Raw genomic sequence first — 21,586 nt, 5'->3', positions numbered from 1 at the left:
TTGTATATCTGTTTTCTACTACTAGACTATGAGCTCATTTTTATGAATATAATTCATGTTTACATAATAGTAATGATAGTAATAACAAAAATTAATATTTATTGAATACTTACTCTGAGCCAGATACCATGCTAAACACTTTATTTCTTCTCTATTTCCTCACATGTAATTGGAAGTCAATGAAAATTTGTAGAACAAGTTAATAAATAATTGCTGATATCACTTAGTCTTAGCAAGAAATATCTGTACACTTCTGCTCTCCCTGCAAATAGGCTAGTACCAAATATAAATAAAGTGTTTATAAATATTTGTGGAATAAACAAAAGAACACTTTTAGATATTGCATATTTGCTATGTGCTCACACAATATTAGAAATGTTTAGTATATTATTTCACTCCAATTCAATGCCACTACGAAGGAATTATTACCACATTACAGTTGAAGAAACTAAGATGCACAGAAGTTAAATTAACCGAGAGTTTACACATTGTTGAAAGAGATTCAGACAAGTTATATATATGTAAGTCGCTCATAAGAAACTCTGCCAGGTGGCAATACTGGTGAGCATTCACACACAAGTGAAGCAGAGGAACAGGTGGAGATACAGCATTCAGACAGAAAGCTACTCAAAGAAAGTATGAGGAGGTGATCCCAGTCCTTCAATGATGGATTTTTTGTCTCTTTCTTTTTTAAATAGCTGGTGGGTAAAAGATAATTGTGCTTGTGGCCCCATGATCTGTTTCTAGAGGTAACAAAAAAGATTCAGATATGAAGCTAAAGTGGGAGATTTAGTCCATAGTAGGAACAGAATAAAACCCACAACTTTTAACCAATGTATGAAAAAAAAGTGATCATAAAAATGTTCCACCCCAAAATCTTCTACAATTTTCTGTGGTTTATTATTTTTAAGATTTTATTTATTTTTTACCAAGAGGAGATGGGAGGGAGAAAGAGAGGTAGAAAAACATCAGTATAAGAAACCTCAATCAGCCACCTCTAGCATATAGCCTGACTGGGGACCAAACCCACAGCCTAGGCACGTGTCATGACAGGAAATCAAACCAGGGACCTTTTGCTTTGCATGATGATGCCCCACCTACTGAGCCACACCCATCAGGGTGTCTGTGGTGTTTTTGTGCTGACTGAAAAGTTAATGTGGACAAACACTGATTGACTTTTACTGCCGGTGATTCCCTAAACCACCACAAGAGCACGCTGGGAGCATGGACTTAAATGCCACCACAACATCATTTTCTTCCAACGTCTTATTTGAGAATTTCAGGATGAAAACAAAGTGAGCTCTCTCAAAAGCAAAGCAATTGAGTGCACCTGTGGTTAGTAGTACTATTGTTTTTAAGACCACAATAACCTGGTATTTTTTTCACTCGATACTTTTATGGGTTTTGTATTGTAGGATGGCTGTGTATTACATGAAATTTAATCAAGCAGCTATGTTTGTGTCATTAAGTGAAAACCCAAACATCTGCTTTCTTGGTGACCTTTGACCAACCCTATGTTTGTACAGGTGTATACAAAAGAAAAAAATTATCTCAGAAGCTAAGGAAAGTACTTATGGGTGTTCCAACTCTATTCTTTGCTACTTGGACACCAAGCCCTAGTCTCTTTCCCATTGCAAACTGGGACAATCCCCTTCCAAATTATTTTTTATGTCTCTTCCACATAAAAAAATATTCAGTGTGACTGCATGCATGTGACTGTGTGAATGGGTTTCTGGATATAGATGGCCCTATTCTTAGCTTGTTTGATTTATACTTTTTAACTTTAGTCTGAAATACTTTTAACTTAATTTTCAAGAGTACATTCCCAAAGATAAACCTAGACAGTTGTTTTCAGGCAGTGGTACTGGATTAACAGAATATATTTCACAATGAGAATGAATCTCCTGGATTTCTCCAGGGAGTCCTTCTGGGAAGTTGCCCTACCTGTCCTACTCTGTCTCTCTGTACCTGCTCCTGGAGTATACTAGGGTGTTAGTCAGGACTCTCTAGGGAAGCAGAACCAAGAAGATATATATAAGGCAGGCAGACAGACAGACAGATTTGCTATAAGGAGCTGGCTATGTGGTTGCGGAGGCTGAGAAGCCCTGCACTCTGGACACCCAGGAAAGCCTGGGGTGCAGCTCTAATCTGGGTCTGAAAGCCTGAGAATAAGGAGAACTGATAGCATAAGTTCTAGTCCAAGTGCAAGAGAAAAAAAGCAGAGAAAGCAAATTTCCCCTTACTCTCCTGTTTGTTCTATTCAGGCCTGCAATGACTGCATACGGCTCACCCACATTCGGGAGAGCAATCTACTCTACTCAGGCTCCTGATTCAAATGTTAATCTCATCCAGAAAGCCTTCACAGAAACACCCAGAATAATCTTCAACCAAATTTTGGGCATCCCTATCTCAATCAAGTTGGCACATAAAAGTGACCATCACAATTATGGAGTTTCAGTCTCTGAAACCAAAGAAAGTGTAACAGCTAAACGAGTATTGAGCTAGTCAGATTTTAGTCTTAAAGCAAAAGTTAAAGGCCATGCATTCCTTGAGAAGGTTGTCCATATCTTACTAATCTTGTCCCAGCACATAGCATAATTCCTAGCACATATTTAGGCACCTAGTAAATAAATGTTGAATTAATGTCTCTGTGATGTGTGAAATTTAAGTGAGCACTTGTTTTTATTATGTTGTGTTAACAAGATAAGATTATCTACATCACCTTCTCTAACCTCTGTAGCTCTCCAAAAACCAGCATCTATAACAAATAGATGAATTACTATATGGAATTCTATACAGAAGGAACCCAAGATGCCAGAAATCTATGCAACATTTATTTTTCTTGCAGCACCTAATTAGGTATGTTTAGGGCAAAATAGGCTGGTTTCACATTGAGTCTTCAACTGATATCTCCCTAAACTACACATGACCTCCTGCATTCCCTGCTTGCCAATTTGCTTGTTAGTGTAATAGAAAGTCAGTATTATAGAATCATGTGGTTTTGTTTCCTTACTCTTCTCCCTTGGCAGGAAAACTACTCTCTCATTAAGGGGGAATTCAGAGATGCATAAAGGCAATATTTTTACCCAGCTGTTTTCTGAGCTCTTACCAAGAAGTAAAAGAAAATACAAATGAACTCAGAACTGAATTGGGATGCAAGTTTACATCTTTTATAATGAAACTGCTTTTCCAATAATCCCTAAAGAGAAATCATATTTGCTATGTTAATAATGAATGCAAAAATGAGCCCTAGATTTGTCTTGGCTCCAGACTGGATTTCTCGGCCTGTTGGAGCCAAGTGAGTTATCTGCAGAACGCCTTCCACCAAAGCTTTCTCAAGAACCAGTGCTAAGAGCAGACAGACCCCAAGGAACCGCAAAAGATAGAGAAGCAATGTAAGTGGCCCAAACTGGACAGGTTAAATCTTCCAAATGCTGCCCTCAGGAACTCTAAACTAGCTGTTGATTCTTTTATAGCCCAGTTGGGAAGCCAAGTGGTTAATCTAGCCCACAAAGGGTTATATGAACTGCAGGAATCATATTAACAAAATATATTTACTCGATATAAAAGACACAAAATCTGTGGGTAAGAAATAATAATGCAGCCTCTACATGTTATATGCGTGCAGGTACACAGGCACACAGAGAAATACTCAACTCATAATTCCATAAGTTATCACCATTTAGGAGGCAAGACTTGTTTAAACTACAAAATGGAAGCAAGCTACCGTATACCTACGAATGTTCGCCTTTCATGTACAGCTTTCGAAAATAGCCTGTTGAAGAAAGGTGACTGTTCAATTTTGCTGTTTGGCTTCATATGGCTGTGAAGTTTAGAATACCTGACAAGGCAATTAAGCAAAAGGCAGACAAAAAAAAAGAAAGGAAATATTAGGGAATTTTAAAGACCTGAATGAAAAAGCCACCTTTCTCGCGCAACGCTAAGGGTCTGCCCCAAATGCTTCCCCACACTTTCAGGAGTGTGCTGATCACTTAAGCACCGCCCTCCGTCAGCCCCACTGGGAAGCTGTAATATTGTAATGGTAACAAGGAAGCCACTGTCCGTAACCTACATTGAGACTGGTCTAAGCACGGGGCATGAGGTCCCCATGTTTCTCCGAGAAGGGTGCGTTTTTAACCGCATGTAAAGTATCCGCAACCCTAGATCTTTTGATTTACAGTGATGAGGAAAGGGAAAAGAAGAAAATCAGACGCAGCCAAGTAAAAGTTTGATAACTTAAAACAAATAAGCAATAAAAATCTATTACCTTTCTCATAATCTGCATAGAGACGAGACCTAAGGGTGAAATATTAATACAATTTCTTAATGTTTCACTTGGTTCCTGGCTTTCTTTTCAATTCATAAGACTTCATTTTAAAATTCTATTTGATGAAACAACTGTAGTAGTTAATGGGAATACTAGTTATAGTATATAATATTAGTTATAAAGCCTTGTAGTATACGGTCCCAGGGAAATTGAAAAAGCTTGACATAGTTTAGAGAGGTCAAAATAGTTTCCAATCTATTGATAACACACTGTTTGGGATTAAGAAGGTCACTTCTCAATCATTTGGTTAGGTTGATGCGTAAATACTTAATATTAAAAAGAGGACTTCATTTGGGCTTTACTTTATTTTTGTTTGTCATTGATTCTTCCACCACTGTTTTTCATCAAGCTCTTCTTGCTAATTACTGCTGGCACAAAATCACATTCTACATTTTCTCTCAAGATTGGATTTTTTCCCCAAGTGAGTGAGGAGGGAAGGGTGTATCCAAAGTAATAATGCATTTTATTACCTTTCTGCTTGTTTTTTAATTACCACTGACACTGAAAGCATTTTGTTATTCCTATTGGTTTTACATCAATAAAATTAAATTAAATGAGGAAATAAAGTCAAGATATGTAATTTATTTAACCCAGGAGCTTATTTCAGACAGACAATAGAGCAACTGACATCACTTTCACTGAATTTGGCTAGACAGAAAATGCTTTCTATGCAAACAAAACAGAATGCAAGAAATATGAGAATACCAAGCAGCATGTACCCTGAATACACATACCCTCGACTGTCCACTTGGAAGGAAAGAGCCCTGCCCTGACGTTATGGCATGGCCAGCTATTTCCAAAGAGCACATAGTTGGGGAACTGGGAGGAAAGGAGAAAACAAGGGCTAGTGTTTGCTAAGAACCTACCAAGCACCCAGAAAAATGAAAGGTACACTTGACATATGAAGTCTTACTTGACAAAAAAGATAGCATGGACAGCATCAACAAGACAAAAAACAGGTTGAGGAAGTTCAGTTAGAAACAGCCAATTCATCTGACAGGGCAATACATCTAATCATCCTAAAATCTTTATAGTTTACAAATTCCATATCCCATCCCATTTCATCTCATAATTACCACATGAGCTGGGCAAGAAAAGATGTTATTCTTCTAATTATAGGGATGAGGAGAATGAACCCCACTGGCATTGGGCAACAGTATCTAGCCTCAGAATCAACCAGTTATAAGTGACAGAACCTGGGGATAGGAAATAAGTTTTCCACCATTCCATGCATCCTTTGCAAACATTGTTCTGGCCTAAATTAAGCTTTCTATATTGTACTATGTTATGTGGAAAGAGTTCTAAAATTATATAAATCTAGTTCTCAATAATACTTTTAGGGCTAGTTATTAAATGTATTGTTTATTTCAAGAAATGGGCAGAGAGAGAATCATATTTACTTTTGCTGGTGTTTGTCTCGATATGTATTTACCTGAGTTATATAAAAGCTTCTATCCCATCTCCTGTCTTTCCATTTCCCTATGTGGCTCCTCTCTTCTCAGACCCAAGCTTTTATCCTCTCCCCTTGTTCTTATTTGCCCTACTTTTCTTTCCTCAATATTCTGTGCTGAGAATGAGAGTATGACTTATTATTATATTGCTATTTGGGGAGGTAGAAATTTAGCAGAGTATGTCTAAAGTCTTAAAATGATCATATTCTTAGGTGCAGAAATCCACTTTACAACGTGTCCTAAGGGATACATTGATTGTGACTGGACTCCTTCTGTGTTAGTTTTTAAGGAAGCAGGTGCCAACCATTCCAGCCTTAAAAAGAGAGGGGCGGGGCCACTCCAGACTGCCTGATAAAAAGGGGTGTGGGAGAATTGATTTCATGGCCCTTACCTACAAAAATAGCTTAGAGAGGCCAACAGCAGAGAGGGCGACTGGCAAAAGAACTTATCTGAAGCAGGCCGTCAGGGGCGTGTGGCCTTTTCCCTCCATAGTTCTGCCATGTAAAGGGACAGGATGGGACACACCCATTTACCACCTGTCAAGTGGAAAGGTCTCAAAGTGACCACTCAGAGAGCTTGGGGTGGGGGCATGGTAAGGACAGACTGTTCTCTAATTCATGCCTAAAATCACACTCCTACAGGGAGTGGCTGGGGACGAAGAGGGCAGATGGAACATGCGCAGGGAAGAAAAGGAGCAGAAACCAACCAGCCCCTTTTTCTTGTCCATAGGCTGGGGCCAGCTGCAAGGGAATGCGTAATTTCTGATTATTGCACTATACCTGATGCATTTAAACCCATTAAAATCACATTTAGTTGCTGTTCCATTTCATAAATCCAAGGGCAGAAGTGTACATCTTACATTAGAAAGGACTCAGCTCCCTGCATGAAGCAGTCACAGAAAATCATTAGAAGCATTATGGATAGAATGAGCTATCAATTAGAGAAAAGAAAAGCCCCCAAACTCTACCCCACTCAGTGATATTCTATACCAATTGCATGTGTACGAGTACACTATTTTTGAAAGCCCCCAATACTGGCTCTTTGTGTACCAAAACATCTTCAGTCTGACTGAAAATGCTTTGCACATTCTACCATGAAAGTGGTTATTTTCCCCAAACATATCACTTACTGTCTTGACAAAAAATTAACTACTGTTAAGCAAGCTTCATTTCGTGTTTGGTGACCTTTCTCTAGTTCAGGGTGGGCAGGGCACGGCATCATAGCATGGAGGCACTCCTGCCTCATCCTTTCTTGTTTCAGCATGAAGAGCTGACCTGACCTTAACTGACACAGCCACGTGCTGAAACCAGAGCCATGTTCCACACGTGGGAAAAACACCTTTACAGATGACGAACTGACTGTGAAGGTGCTGTCTTCTACCCATAGTTACACAGCGATATGTGAGACTGAGAAAAATCAACATAAATAATCATTTATAACAGAAATCCCTTGACATGTCATCAGCCAAACAAGTGGAGCAAAAAGTTAATATTCTTTATATTTCTAAATCTGCAAAATTTTATTTCCAGATTGATAATTTTCATATTCATTTTTTCTTTCCATTTAAAAATATTTGAAGAAAAAAATCTACTGGAAATGGCTAGAATATTAGATCTTTATTATTGCTGCTATTATTATCATTATTATAATAATCATTATTTTAACCCTCATCCAAGGGTATATTTAGTGATTTTAAAGAGAGGGAAAGGAAGGAAGGGTTTGTGGGGTAGGGGGAGGAGAGACATTGATGTAAGAAAGAAACAGATCAATTGCCTCTCATTCGTGACCCATGAGGAGATCAAACTCACAACTTTTTGTATATGGGACAACCCCCCAACCAACTGAACCACCTGACCAGGGCTAGAATATTAGATCTTGATGATAGAAATAGATAATTAATGTCACTTCAATGAAACAAATTTTTCTACTGTAACATAAAGTAAGTTATTTAGGAGCATTAAAGTACTGAGAGATGTACACAAATTGTTTCTAAGACACCAAGGATTACATGGGAACATCAGAAAAAGAGGAAAAGACTACAAGAATTTAGAAGACTAATTCTGCCATTCATTTCTTCATAGCATTCTTCTTTTCAAAAACTATTCATAAGTAAAATCACACTCCTGGGTCTGGCATGATATGTTCCCAATTGCATCTCTACATTTGTTGATAAAGGAGGCAACTAGCCTGACTGCTCTCCTCCCTGCCTGCCTCTAAACACACCGTGCATGCGGTACCCTCCGCCTTTCACAAACGTTTTATTTCGACCTAGAAGGCCCTCTCCGCATCATCTAGTGTAGCCTGCAGAGCTCGCAGGACACAGCTTTAGTCCGTCCTCCTCCACGAGGCCTTTCCTCACTCTGCGAGCCCGCAGCGATTCCTCTTTCCTCTCAATTTGCTAACTGTTTAACACCGAGAAAATGCAGAAGTTATAAAAATTTTAAATCACACATGGTTCCACCTCTTAGACACACCAAATAAAATATATGGTGTGATAATAAAAGTGCAATGGGGAAAAATAATGCAAGTAAGGGGGAGGGGGAGTGAGAGCTCAGGACGTGGATGTATGATACATTTTCAGATGGGAAATTTCTCACTAGGGTGAGGCTCAGAAAATGACTTGAACTCTTCTTCTTCCTGAAGAAAAGTTCCAGCCAGAGACAGCATGCCAGGCACATTCACAGAACAGCAAAGAAAACAGTGTGACTAGAGCAAAGAATGAGGGAAGAAAGTATTAATATTAGAGACGCTGAAGCAGATGTTGGAGGCAAACTGTGTAGGGCCTCGTAGGACAATGTCAGGACTCTAACCTACATTCTGCTTAGGAAACCATTAGATGGTGTTAAGAAGAGGAATGACAGAACCTGACATGTTTAAATGGACCACACTGGCTGCTGACGGGAGTAAGCGCAAAAGCAGGGATGCCAGTTAGGAAATTACAATAATTGAGGTAAGAGATGATGGAGGCCTCACAAGAATGGTGGTAGTGGAGGTGGTTGAGAAGTAACTGTCTCCTGAGTATATTCTGAAGACAGAGCTTATAGCTGATTGAACATAAAATGGAAGAAAAAGAAGCCATCAAGGCTGATCCACAAGGTTTAGGACCTGGGAAAAGAAAATGGAGTTGTTATCAATCTAGGTGGGAAGACTAGGGGAACAACATGTTATGGGGGCATAGGAGATGGTTTGGAACACTTCAAGTTTCAGGTGACTTTTATACATCTAAAAAATCAAAGTGATTGTTGCACACTTCATTGATAAGTGGAACTGAGATGGCCGTAAGGAATGAAGAGGACTTGAAGAAAATGAAATGAATGGACATTTAAAAGGGACATGAGTAAGACAAAGATCTCTCTCATAATGAATGAAAGAATTATATACGTATTCTGTGTAGAAAAAGCATGAGCCCACACTGAGAAATCGGGAGAAACCAGGAAAAGGTTCGATTCTACATTTCTGCTACTGCTCACTGATCTCCTCTTTCTGCTTCCCTGTGGATCTAGACTGGGGTCCACTTCCTGGCATCAGCCATGATTTACCTGGCAGGGTCACCTGGCACAAAGCACAGTGACCTATGCCTTAGGAGCCCCTCTGAGGTGGCTGTGAGCCTGGTGGGCATTCTGAGACTTCCCAGAAGAGAGCAGTGAACCTCAGAGGTATTCTGCCTGGAGCACCATATACTGACCTAAATTCTTACCATCATAAAAATGAGATTTAACAGTTGTGAGTGTAGTTTTCCTAGGTCACTCTTCTAGTTCTTACTATAGAAAAAAATTATGTTAATAGCCTGCCAATATTTAGGTAGAGTGAACTGTTGCTATGCATTTCAACTATTATTTTCATAATTTTATCCTTGTATTCCTTTAAAACTTTTGGGAGAATGCCAATTGACACAAAAATTTATGAACATCCAACCCATTTTTTCAATTCTATTAAACAGGAAGAATCTCGAATACTGCTCACTTTAATTTCTACTTTTAAATAAATCACTTTTATCATATGCCCATAATTATCCTTTTCCCTTGAAATTTGTGCTACCTCCCCAAAATATTTATGAAAAATCTATCTTCAGTTAGTGAATGTTAGCTGAAAACCTAGGCACAGTATCAGTCTCCAGAGACTTCAGAGGTGAAGGCTCTCTCTGCTGCTGCTCTCTGGTTGTGCGCTGCATGACTGAGTGTCCTAAGGTCTGGGTGTGGACCCCGAACCACAAGTTCATGCAGTGTGACAGGAGTGCACGACTTTTAGTGTCGTGCGTGTGAGATTCACAGTCATGTCTCCTGGGAACGAATTCCCGCTCAGCCACTTGCTGGCTGTGTAACGGGGTCAATTCGTTAATCTCTCTGGATTTCGGTATCTTCATCTATCAATTTAGCATCTATAAAAATAGGTTTGAATAGATATTACACACCTCGAAGAAGAGTTATCAGGATGAAAGGGATAAATCATGAATGGTTCTTGACCTATAGCAAATACCCAGCATACATTTATAAATATTAATTGTTAAGATTATTATTAAAGGCACTTCAACCTGAGACTAACTGCAGCAGGGCTGGTTGTTATTTTTCTAGTTTTTAGTCTGACTAAATTACATTTTGATATCAACAGTGGGAAAACAAATTTGATTGATTTGATAGTCAAAGTAGTAATAATTATGTCTATCTGATTTAATAAACTTTGATTCAAAAATATGTTTCAACTGTGAGTTATTTAGAGCTAAATAATAAAGGTTCTGAATGTGACATGAAAGCTAAACCTCTGCATTTTATTTGTTCATTGAGCCATGGCCTCCAAAAACAAACCTTACCCTGTCAATAAATAAATTGCAAACTTTTATTTGAAATAATAATATGGAAATAACAGAAAATAATCCTGAACAATAAAAACCTATTAACTCTGAAAAAAAAGTATTTAAATAGAGGACTTTGTCTACAACCTAGAGCCTAAAGGAAATTTTAATTTGTGAAATTCAATCGTACTTACAAATTTAGTATGTATTTTCATTCAATAACAGCCTCATTGCTCCCCAATTTTCCTCCCACCTTTGTTTACGTCATTCCACCTCAAGTCCTTTAATGGCTTATTTGTGTTCATAACAATCAAATATTGTGGTTTTCTAGACTTTAGTCCTTGGCTGTCTATCAGGAGTTGTCATAAATTTTACAGCTTTAAATAGCATCCCGATACTTACAATTCATCAGTTAAGGCCCACGGCATTTCTTATGTGTAGTGTCGCAACATACTTCAAACTAGTTTTGACTGCATTCCTATTCATTGCCAATCTGTCACATGAATGACCTTAATCATATCTAAATCTAATCACAGAATTCATTGCTTATCACTGTTATCAATGCTAAATATTATAGTATTTGTGATTTTTTTAAATTATTTAAGTATTTTTTTAAAATTTTTCAAACATATACAAAAGTAGAGAGAAAAGTATGACTAACCTTCATGCGCCCTTTACAAGTCTACAATTATCAACATTATATCACACTTTTTACACCTTTTCTTATTTTTTAAAAATGTATTTGGCTATACTTTGCTTGCTTGTTCATTTTGTTGATTAGCCAAAGACATTGAAATTGAGAACTGGCTGACAGTAATCAGAGGGGAGAGGGGAGGGGATAATGGGGGAAAAGGGTGAAGAGTTTATAGGAACAATTATAAAGGACACATGGACAATAACAAGGGGGGTGGAAATGGGGGAGGGAGGTGGGGAGGGCTGGGATGGTAGGGAGGGGTGAGGGGAAAAGGCAGAAAACTGTACTTGAACAACAATAAAAAAAAATTTTAATCTTGTTAGTGAAATATTTTTAAACAAATCCAATATGCATTTCTTAAAAATAAAAGAATACTTCCTCATCTGTTTGAGTTTTTCTATGTGATTTTGCAAAATGTATACACATATAGATTAATCAAGTTTGTCTATTTAAAATTATCTGGTAACCCAACTTAAAATTATTTAAGTCCTCTCATCTTTGATAAAATAAAATCCAACATAAATCACGTGTTGTCTAACTCTAGCCTCTTCCTAAATGTATGTCCATACCTCTGAATACTCCTCCTTATTAATTCTATATCACATCCTGAACTACTTACTATGTACCATGTTCTCTTTCATCCATGAATCTTTTCACAAAATCTCCCTTTACCTGGAATGTCCTGGCCTTTCAGCCTCTCCCTACTGCATTCTTCATTTTCCATGGGGCAAATTCCTACTAACCCTTTGACGTGGATCCCGGCCCGCAGGATCCTGTGTTGTGGCAGCAATAGACAAATACGCATGGACTACTGAGTCCTGTGGAGGAAAAGGGACAGCACCGCCACTCTCTCAGGAGGAGAGTGCCTGGACCCTTGCCTCAACAGGCTTTTATTGCTTTTCTGGGCACATTATATTGAGGATGATCCTCATTTACTAGGCACAGATTGCTTTAGGTGGTTACAGAAAACAAAGGAGAGGGCATTGCTAATTACATAAAACAGGAAGGATATTTGCAAATGTAAAGGGAAAAGTGGTTGAACTGGTTACACTGGTCCTTGGAAGGTTTAGCATAGATTTTAGGAAGTTACTTTAAAGATATTCACTAAACATTTGCTGCCTCAATTCAGGGTAGGGGAGTTTTAGCAACAGCAAGCCTCATAGTGGTCTAGATACAATGCAGGCCTGATTCCCCACGGGAGAACCTATCTGTGGACGTGGGTCCTGCCCACCAACCTCGCTCCCCACTGGCTTTTCCGAGTGGGGGCTGGGCCACATTTCCCACGCTTGGAACGGTTCCCCATAACCCTTCAAGCTATGCCTTTATTATAATATTAATGAGACAATATCGGTCAAAAGTCCAAAAGGATTAAAATGAAATACCTCTGTACACCTATTAGAATGGCTAGAATTCCAAACATGACAACACCAAATGCTGACAAAGATGTAGAGAGCAATAGAAACTTTCATCATTGTTGGTGGGAATGCAAAATAACACAGTCACTTTAGAAGATGTCTGTTTCTTAAAAAACTAAACATACTCTTACCATACAATTGAGCAATCAGGCTCCTGGTGACTTGCTCAAATGAGTTGAAAACTTACATCCACACAAAAACCTGCACATGGATATTTATAGCAGCTTTACACATATGTACCACCAAAACTTCTTAGCAACCATGATGCCCTTCAGTAGGTTAATGGGTAAATAAACTGTGGTACAGCCAGACAGGGAATATTATTTATCAATAAAAATAATGAGCTAGTAAGCCATGAAAATACATAAAGGAACCTTAAGTGCATATTACTAAGAGAAGGAAGCCAATCTAAAAAGACTACATATTATACAAGTATATGACATTCTAGAAGAGGCAGAGGTATGGAGAAAATAAAAAGATAAGTGGTTACACCCTAGCCAGGTGGTTCAGTTGGTGGGAGTGCCGTCCCATATACCTAAAGGTTGATACACCTAAAGGTTGAGGGTTCAATCCCCAGTCAGGGCACATACCTAGGTTGTGGGTTGCAGATGAAAGGCAATCTATTGATGTTTCTCTCTCACATCAATCTCTCTCTCTCTCCCTCTCCCTCCCTCTTTGTCTAAAATCAATAAGCATATTAAACATTTCCTCAGGTGAAATTTAAAAACAAAGATCAGTGGTTGCAAGAGTTTTTAGGGAGAGAGGGATAAATCATTAAGTTACAGGAGAGTTTTAAGTCAGTAAAACTATTGCATATTTTATGATAATGGTGGGTACATGTCATTACACAATATAATTGTGAAAATTCATAGAACATACAATACCAAGAGTGAACCCTAATGTAAACTGTGAACTTTGGGTAACAATGATGTATCAGTATTGGTTCATGGATTGTAACGGAAGTACCACTCTTACACAGGATGTTGATGGCGGAGGAATATACTTGTGCAGGTTCAGGAGCTACACTAAAACTCTCTGTACTTTCTACCCAATTTTGCTATAAACCTAAAATTGCTCTAAAAAATAAAATCTATTTTTTAAAAGTCCAAAATTTCTCTACCTTGTTAGAACACAAAATATTTTTCATAATATTTCATGGGTATTTTATAATATACATATCAAAATTTTGGGGCTTATGAACTGATAGCACTAGACAGTAAACTTATAAAATCAGAGACCATATCATTCTATTATCATTGATTCTTCAGAATCTAGGACATTGCCTGATGCACGGTTTATAGTCAGTAGATACTAGGCAAATATATCATCCTACTTGAGACAAACTCTTTAACATAAGCAAATTCCTATGAAAATATGTATGTAACTAGAAACAAAAATTATTTGTTTGCAATTGACTTTACCTGCTTCTATATTTTAATCATGTTGTTATTATATAATCAAATACTTGAAACAAGGATACAAATTAGATAGTAAAATTACAACGAGACTGATAGATTCAGTTTCCACATTGACACTTCTGTTCATTATCTTATTCATCAACACATTCTTTGGAAATATATTGGCCACCATGTAAACACAGTTCAAATGCCTTATAAATATTGTTATATACCTAAAAGTTTATCATTTTCTTGCAGAAGTGAGAGAGAATGCTGGTTTTTTTTTTTTCCAGGAAGAAACTGAGTCTTTCTTTGTTTCTTTTTAAGTGTAAATGACTTGTCCAAAGCCATTAATGTCAATGGTAGGCTTACATTCAAGCAATTCCCTTCATTCTCCTTTGGTCTTCTATTTGCTAAGCAATGCAGCCTCACACTTACAGCTGGCAAGATTGAAATGCACAGTAATTAAGTGATTTACTTCAGGTCAGAGCAGAAGACCATGAGATTGGCATGTGAACTTCAGGGGAATGACACGAGTGCTTTTCTGTAGGCATCAACCATGTGTAAGTTAATAATCACACACAAAATTACTTCCATATTAACCATGGCATGGTTTCCAAATGGAATAGTAGCAAGCAACTTCTTTATGAAAAAGATAACACCAATTAGTAATCTCTGTCAAAAGCTTGTACAAGTTATATTTTCCACTGTAACATCTTCTCCCACATAAATGAAACCAGTAGGAAGAATTTCAAAACAAATTCATATGGCCAACAAGTCTTTGTTCAAGGATAAACAGAATCAAAGAACACAAGGAAGTAGAAGATAGAATTTTCCCTTCTTCCCAAAATTACACTCAATGAAAACCAAAAGTTTGATTTTAAGTCCAGGACTCAAATATAGCTTGTTATGAATCCTGAGTCAGGAACCTTGAACCTGGATATAAAGAGCCCACCTGTGTAATGCAGAAAAGCCAAATAGAAATGAATAATTAACACATACTACCAAGAACAGAGCCCTCACTAACTCTTGGAGATAGCACAATATTTCCTTGGGCCTTGAAGAGTTCTACTTTGAGTTATTTTATGCTAGAATTATGATATTCAAGATTAGTAATGAGCAAACAGGACTCTCATTCGTAAAAGTAGTCTTTAATGTTAGTCCACCCCAACATCTCTGCTTCCCTCTTCACTGTGCTGCACATACATCCCCGTGTTCCTCCAGCTATTGGTTCCACTTCCAACTCCTCTGTAGCTGTGGAATTTCCTTCCATCATTACAGCCCTATACTCTGAATACTCTTCTGTGTACATATGTGAAACTCTATCCTGTACCTATTCCTTCTCAGAATGCCTCACCCCTTCGAATCTACCTAAATCACACTCCCAGGACTACACTGAGGATTATGTCATAATCCAGTTCTATTCAACATTTGCTCAAACACCCCAAACCCTAGACTATTTGCTTGCTTATCCTTTCCTACCTAGCATGAACACTAAGGCAAATCATCTGAGCTAACCCACACTGCTTCTCGTCTCATTAAATCTATAATCTCCCTATTCCTTCCATTTTGCTAGCAGGTAAAAACTTAACTCTGGATCAATGTTACAAATAGCCTCTCTGCTCTTGGACCCAAAGACTGAACACTTTATGGAGAAAATCATGCACCAACACAGATTTGTGCTACTATGATTCATAGTCTCTCATCTCAGTAAGACCAGTTCCCCCCTCTAATATCTTCAGTCATTAATTCAAACTGCATCTATTCTCATGAAGCTCCATAATAGACCCTTGTGCTTGCTCCATTCATTGTTAAAAGATGATCCTGAGTCCTATTAAGGCCATCTGGTAAGATCTCCATGAAGTTACTGTCACAATCTGACATGTCCATAGAGCATCTTGGTCAGCTTTCTTCTGGCCACGAAGAGAAAGATCTTCTGCCTGTGCAAGGCCACCCTCTGTCCATGCCTTGAATTGCTCCCTTCTGCCCTTTTAATTAATTTTTATCTTAGATCCCATGTTTCTGATTTCTTCTCCTCATTGGCTCTTTCCCTTCAGCCTAAAACCATGCCCAAACCCCTCCCAATGCATAAAGACCTTCTCCTGACACTGTCAGCCTCTGTCCTGCCTAAGCACCCCACATTCACAGAAGTGTGGGCTCTTTTGCTGACAACGTCCTCAGAGACCACTCAGCACACAGAAATCCAGCTTCTGCCACCACCATCATTCTAATGAAATTGATCTTGCCAGTGTCACCAATGGCTTCACATAACCAGATAAACACTTACCTTTTTGGGTGCCTTGGATGCATTAATCATACCTTCTTTCTTAAGACTCTTCAGTGTGCTTTTTTTTTCCCTTGAACCGTTTCCTGGTGTTTCTCTTTCTTTCTCTCTCAGTCTCTGAAGTTAAAACATTTGTTATGGAATGAGATGGTGTACAGAATAAAATTTTGTGTATCATTAAATAAACTTCATCTTTCTATAACAGGGACACAGGGTATAGGACACTATAGGGGACCACTGTAGGACAGCTGCCCAGTTTGAGGCTAGTATCACAGATTTTAACAAGTATGTTCTTTCATCTCAGCTCTACCTAGTTCAGTGGACAAGAGTAGAACAAGCTGTCAAGATATAGATGTGAACAATGATTTCAACATCAAATTTTATAAAGTCTGAACCTGTTCCCCACCCCCATCCAAGGACAGCTGCTGAACTTATTTTAACTCTCACATGATACTTCTGCCCATTCAGGCCATAAACTCCTCCCTGCTCTTCTCCTTTCCCTTCTGTTTCTACTGTCTGCATTTAAAGAGAACACAGGGTAAAAATGTTGCTATAAAACACATTAGACACCCACAAGTTGTTGGCTCCCTTTTTAGCGATGGTTCTCTTTCTATCTGGCCCTCTAGTCAAATGGCCAGCCCACACCCTTCCTTTGATGAGCAAGATTAACAAGAAAAGTCCAACTGCTAAAAACAAAATGTAATGGCAAGCAGAGGAATTCCCAAAAAGGGTGTTAAGCCTCAATCCCCACATAAATTTCTAAGTACCCTAGAATAATTAATTTAGCAAACGAATGTTTTAACATTCAAGCACTTTCCAGGGTTGTAAAAATATATCAGTTGTTTTTCATAGCGTTACAAATCTGAAATATTTATTTATGTGTTAGCTTGTTCTGGCCTCTACCCCCTAAAATTCAAGTTCCATTATTTCAGGAAACTCATCTTTTTCACAGCTGTACCTAAAATACTAATATTCAGCACATAATTTTGAGTGACTAAATGATCTCTTAACTTCCTGTAGTATTTTAAGGAGTGACTCTTAGCTTCTTAAAAAGTCTTGGTTTAAATAAAGAATTAGAGGGTAAGAGTCAATTTCAAAGAATAGAACGTGTTAGGGCTACCTTTGAATCACAGAGCTGATACTGTTGTGTGTGGGAATCCTGGTAGGTAAGGGTGCTGTTGATTTCTCCATGAGATTGTATGATTGTATGATTCTAGTGTGCAAAAAGTTAGTCTTCTAAAACTTGACTTGCAATAAAGATGGGTAGCATGAATAAACTGGGGAACTTTTTTTGGAGAATTTTGTACTGACAAAAGCATCTCTATACAGTTATTGATGTATGCTTGTGTGTGTGCACACTTATGTGTGGGGGTGCATGTGTGTGTCCCCCATATTTTGTTGGCTTCATAATATTCCCTAAGCTCTTATTGGTTCTTGTGAAAAACTAAAAATCTTCTTAGCTCCATGGTTCTAAGCTGTTAATGCTTGGATGAACAAAGTAAATATTAAAGGATAATAGAGAATGATAATGAAAATAGAAACTCCGGAAATATGCTAATATATTGGCCCACAACACTTGGTGCATCTTCAACCTCTATATTTGGAAGTCCAGGAAACAAGTGAAATTCATGAAGAAGGTCTGTGCCTTAAAGTTTTTAATTGCCTGAAAATAACCTTTAGTTGGGAAGAACCTCAATTCAAAAGGGAATAGAAGCTTAGTGTAAAGTTTTGCACCTGGAGTTAGTAATACAGCCAAATTTTACAGGATTTAAATCATATGATGATGCCTCAGCCAAGCAAAAATGGATCCAAGAAATTAAATGACAATACTTTGTTGGATCTAGAAAGTGATAACTAATGTAACAGCTGTTGCTTCTTCGAGACTGTTAATATGAAGATAGACTGTTCACATTTTATCATTTTAAACGTTGATTTTGTTTGCCTACCTAGTCAGATATATCAAAGTCATTTGCAGTTTGATATATTTTGCACTGTTGTGAATATAACTACTTCATTAAATTATATGACTTTTGATTAACTCTCCCAGGTACCACACATGAGACTGTCTGAATAGCTTGCCAGCTTCTCCCACTCTCTGCCCATTAAATACATGATGTTATAACAGGAAGTGAACACATCCAGCCCCGTGACGTCCTTCTGGTTTAGACATTCGGAATGACTGCACCATGTGTGCGGGTTCTCTTCCCACTCTGGCCGAAGCAGAAAGACATTTCTCAGGGGCGTATCCAGTAACACAAATTAACAGATGCATTGTTCAACATAAGGAGAATAAAATGCTTTAACATTATTATAAGTTATACATTAAAAGGGATTTTTTTCTTCTGCAATTTACTCATATTAAAGATACACTCAAAAACAAAAAATAAATAGCTGGAAAAAATCTTTCGATTTTAGAAAAAATTTAAAAGTTTAAATTATCCACAACTGTATATAACATTAGTATGATTTATTTAAATACTCTGTGGTTGCTAGTGTCTGGTTATTCTGTGCTGCTCCTCCTTTCTTCTTTTCCAAGTAGAATCTGTTTCCCTAGCCATAGAGTAATCAAATGGCCCAGTCTTGGTAAAATCTTAGTAAGCACAATGCCTTGGCCCTAGTGATTGGACAAGAACTATCACGTGACCTAATAGGCAGGCCAATTAGATTCCTTTCTTAGGGTATGCCTGGCTACAACTTCACAGAAGACACTATTCTCTATCATAGATTATAAAGCTATATCTCCAGCCATACCAGTTTCTCCCCGTACAGACAATCCTAAAAAAGCCTATGCTTTGAAACCAGCAAAGGTGAGGAACTGACAGTAGATGCTAATGTTATTCCGGTCTTTGTTCCTCACCCTTGAGTAAAGACCTGCCAGTCATCTGGCCCTTTTGCTGCCCCATTTGCCATTTGATAATTCTTCCTATTTGTTTATCTGGTTTGAATTGGACTTCAATCACTTACCACGAATGAAGCTCTAACTAAAAAATCTTCTCTTAAATAACTTTATCAAGGGTGTATTACATCGAAATTATTTTTCTTCTTAAAAAGAGGTATTCAAGCTATACATCATAGTTGAGGCCAGAGCTTTCAAGAGAGACAGACACAAATTCAAACCAGAGTTCTTCCATTTACAAGCTGTGTGATTTGACAAGTTACTTAGGTCCTTTTAGGTCCTGTTTTCTGCTACATAAAATGAAGATAGTAGTAGTACTGCCTCACAAAATATCTTGAAGGTTTAAATGATATATGTGTTCACAGCCCACAAATGCTAAATTACTATGTTTCCTATTCTACAGATGATGATTCGGGGACTCAAAGAGGTCCAGTAACTAACATGACAAAAAATTAAATGGCAGTGTCAGAATCCAGCCCTGTCTCCAAAATCCCTATTGTTTCAAGCATACTAGGCTGCCACAAGGGATAAGGAAGAGGAGAGAAAAAAGAGGAGATAAATATATTTCTAACCACATATCACGCCTAATTCACTGCTTTGGAAAAAACTACATCTGGTACACATCACTTGTGAGTTAAGAAACTTATAGTAGAAAGTACCTTCCATTTGGATAAATGCTATTAGATAAGCTTTATCCATAGCGAAAAGCCAAGGACAAACACATGCAATTCTTCTGGTGTTTCAATGCTTAACCATTCATATAAACAAACTGATTTCCATGCACATTTGGCAATGCAGCATGCTCAATGCCTCTTCTCTATCTTTACATCTAAAAGTGATGACTTACAACCTGTTACAACACGGAAGCCTTCAAGGGAAGAACTCCCTAGCATGAATGACTCTGAATGGAGAAGTATAGTGCGGCAGGCATTTATCCCAAACTCATCCCTGAATCCTGGATCTTTTTGTATGCGAATCTAACATACACGGCATCAAATTATTTCCAAAAATAATTTATAAAGTTAAAATTGTATTTGAATTATTAAATTCAACTACATTTACTTTCTCAGTCTTCTCTTTGTGTTCTTTGTTGTCCTCTGCTGCCCTTATCACAAGCCCACAGATGGTGTTTGACCTCACAGAAACTAGCTAAAGAGAGGCAGTCTCATCAATAGCTCAATGAATGCATCAAGAACACAGGGAAACAGAACTGTTCAAATCAGACTTGTCTGTTATTGAGGACATCACGGCTGCTGATCATCCCTTAACCATCTGCAAACTTACAGATTACTAAGTGGTCAAACTGCCACCATGTTCCTTAATTGATACCAGAATGTAAAAAGGCATTATTAAAAATTATTAACTTACGAAATAGTATAATAAAAAATGGTTTTCAATATTTGGATTTCATATAAATTCTAGAATTAAAGTAGAAGAACTTGGGTTTTTTTAATAGCAAAAAGGCTTTAAGGTACACAGTATGGAAATGACTTGACTGGCATTATAAGGGAGTATTTTCCAGTTAAGAACTTCCTTTGATGAAATACGGCCCAGTCCTTCAACAGAAAAGCCCTGAACACAACCCTCTAATGGGAAAGGGTGGTTGTAACTGCAGCTCAATCCAATACCCCCAAAGTGGCTTACTTCTTTTGGGTTTTCACTTTGATTAATATTGCCTTTATCACTGTTGGCTCCCAGCAAGATGTTGCTCCACTTTCTTATACATCTAGCTTTTCACAAGTTTCTATTATCCCAGCAGGCAGGCTAGAATTGTCCAAGTATACTTTATGTAATACTAAGAAGAAAATAAAATACACTAGGAAAATGCAAGAAGCATTTGTCACAGAAAGGTACTTTTTCCTCCTTTCTCACAATTTTAGCCACATCTTTAAAACTGAGGGCAACAAAAGATGTTTCTATCTTCCAAAGGAAGATTCTAAGAAGTTACTAGATACTCCTCATCTCTTCAAACAATTTCTATGAGGTATCTGAACTTGTTCTTCTACCTTTACTTCCATCCAGGGGATTCTTTCAAAAGCAGTACTATACCTTTCTTCCTTAACTTGCTATGGAGTCATTGCCTCTCACACCCATAGCTTCACCAGGTAGAAGGAGAGCCTCCAAGAAAAAAACACTCTGCATTCCATAGATGTCAACAAGAATGGACTAGTAACTCAGAACCGTGGTGGACATTTACCCAACTGTGCCAATCACTAAGCTCAACATGGGACTTCTCCAGAGGAGTTTAGAGGAAAGTGTCACATTTCTGGTAGAGTCTGGTTGTGTATTTGAAGCAACAGACCAGATATCATTTCTTTCGTGGATAATTCTGA

The 21,586-nt window shown here is 37.9% G+C and overlaps 1 protein-coding gene across 5 annotated transcripts in view; it reads right to left on the bottom strand.

Moving 5' to 3' along the window:
- Window positions 1–21,586, bottom strand: part of LOC112307160 (uncharacterized) — a 748,094-nt gene that overhangs the window by 483,221 nt on the left and 243,287 nt on the right. For all 5 annotated transcript variants that reach the window (XR_008425123.1, XM_071219332.1, XM_053911039.1 and 2 more), the window contains one exon: window positions 16,361–16,474. Coding sequence is in view for 4 of the 5 variants with exons in the window: in XM_071219332.1 (XP_071075433.1) it covers window positions 16,361–16,474 (114 nt within the window). In the remaining variant the exon portion in view is untranslated. The remainder of the gene's footprint in view (window positions 1–16,360; window positions 16,475–21,586) is intronic.

The sequence above is a fragment of the Desmodus rotundus genome, chromosome 1 (genome assembly GCF_022682495.2).
Source record: "Desmodus rotundus isolate HL8 chromosome 1, HLdesRot8A.1, whole genome shotgun sequence".
Lineage (NCBI taxonomy): Eukaryota > Metazoa > Chordata > Mammalia > Chiroptera > Phyllostomidae > Desmodus > Desmodus rotundus.
The sequence above is the reverse complement of the archived record's forward strand: the minus strand, read 5'-3'. Positions and strand labels throughout refer to the sequence as shown.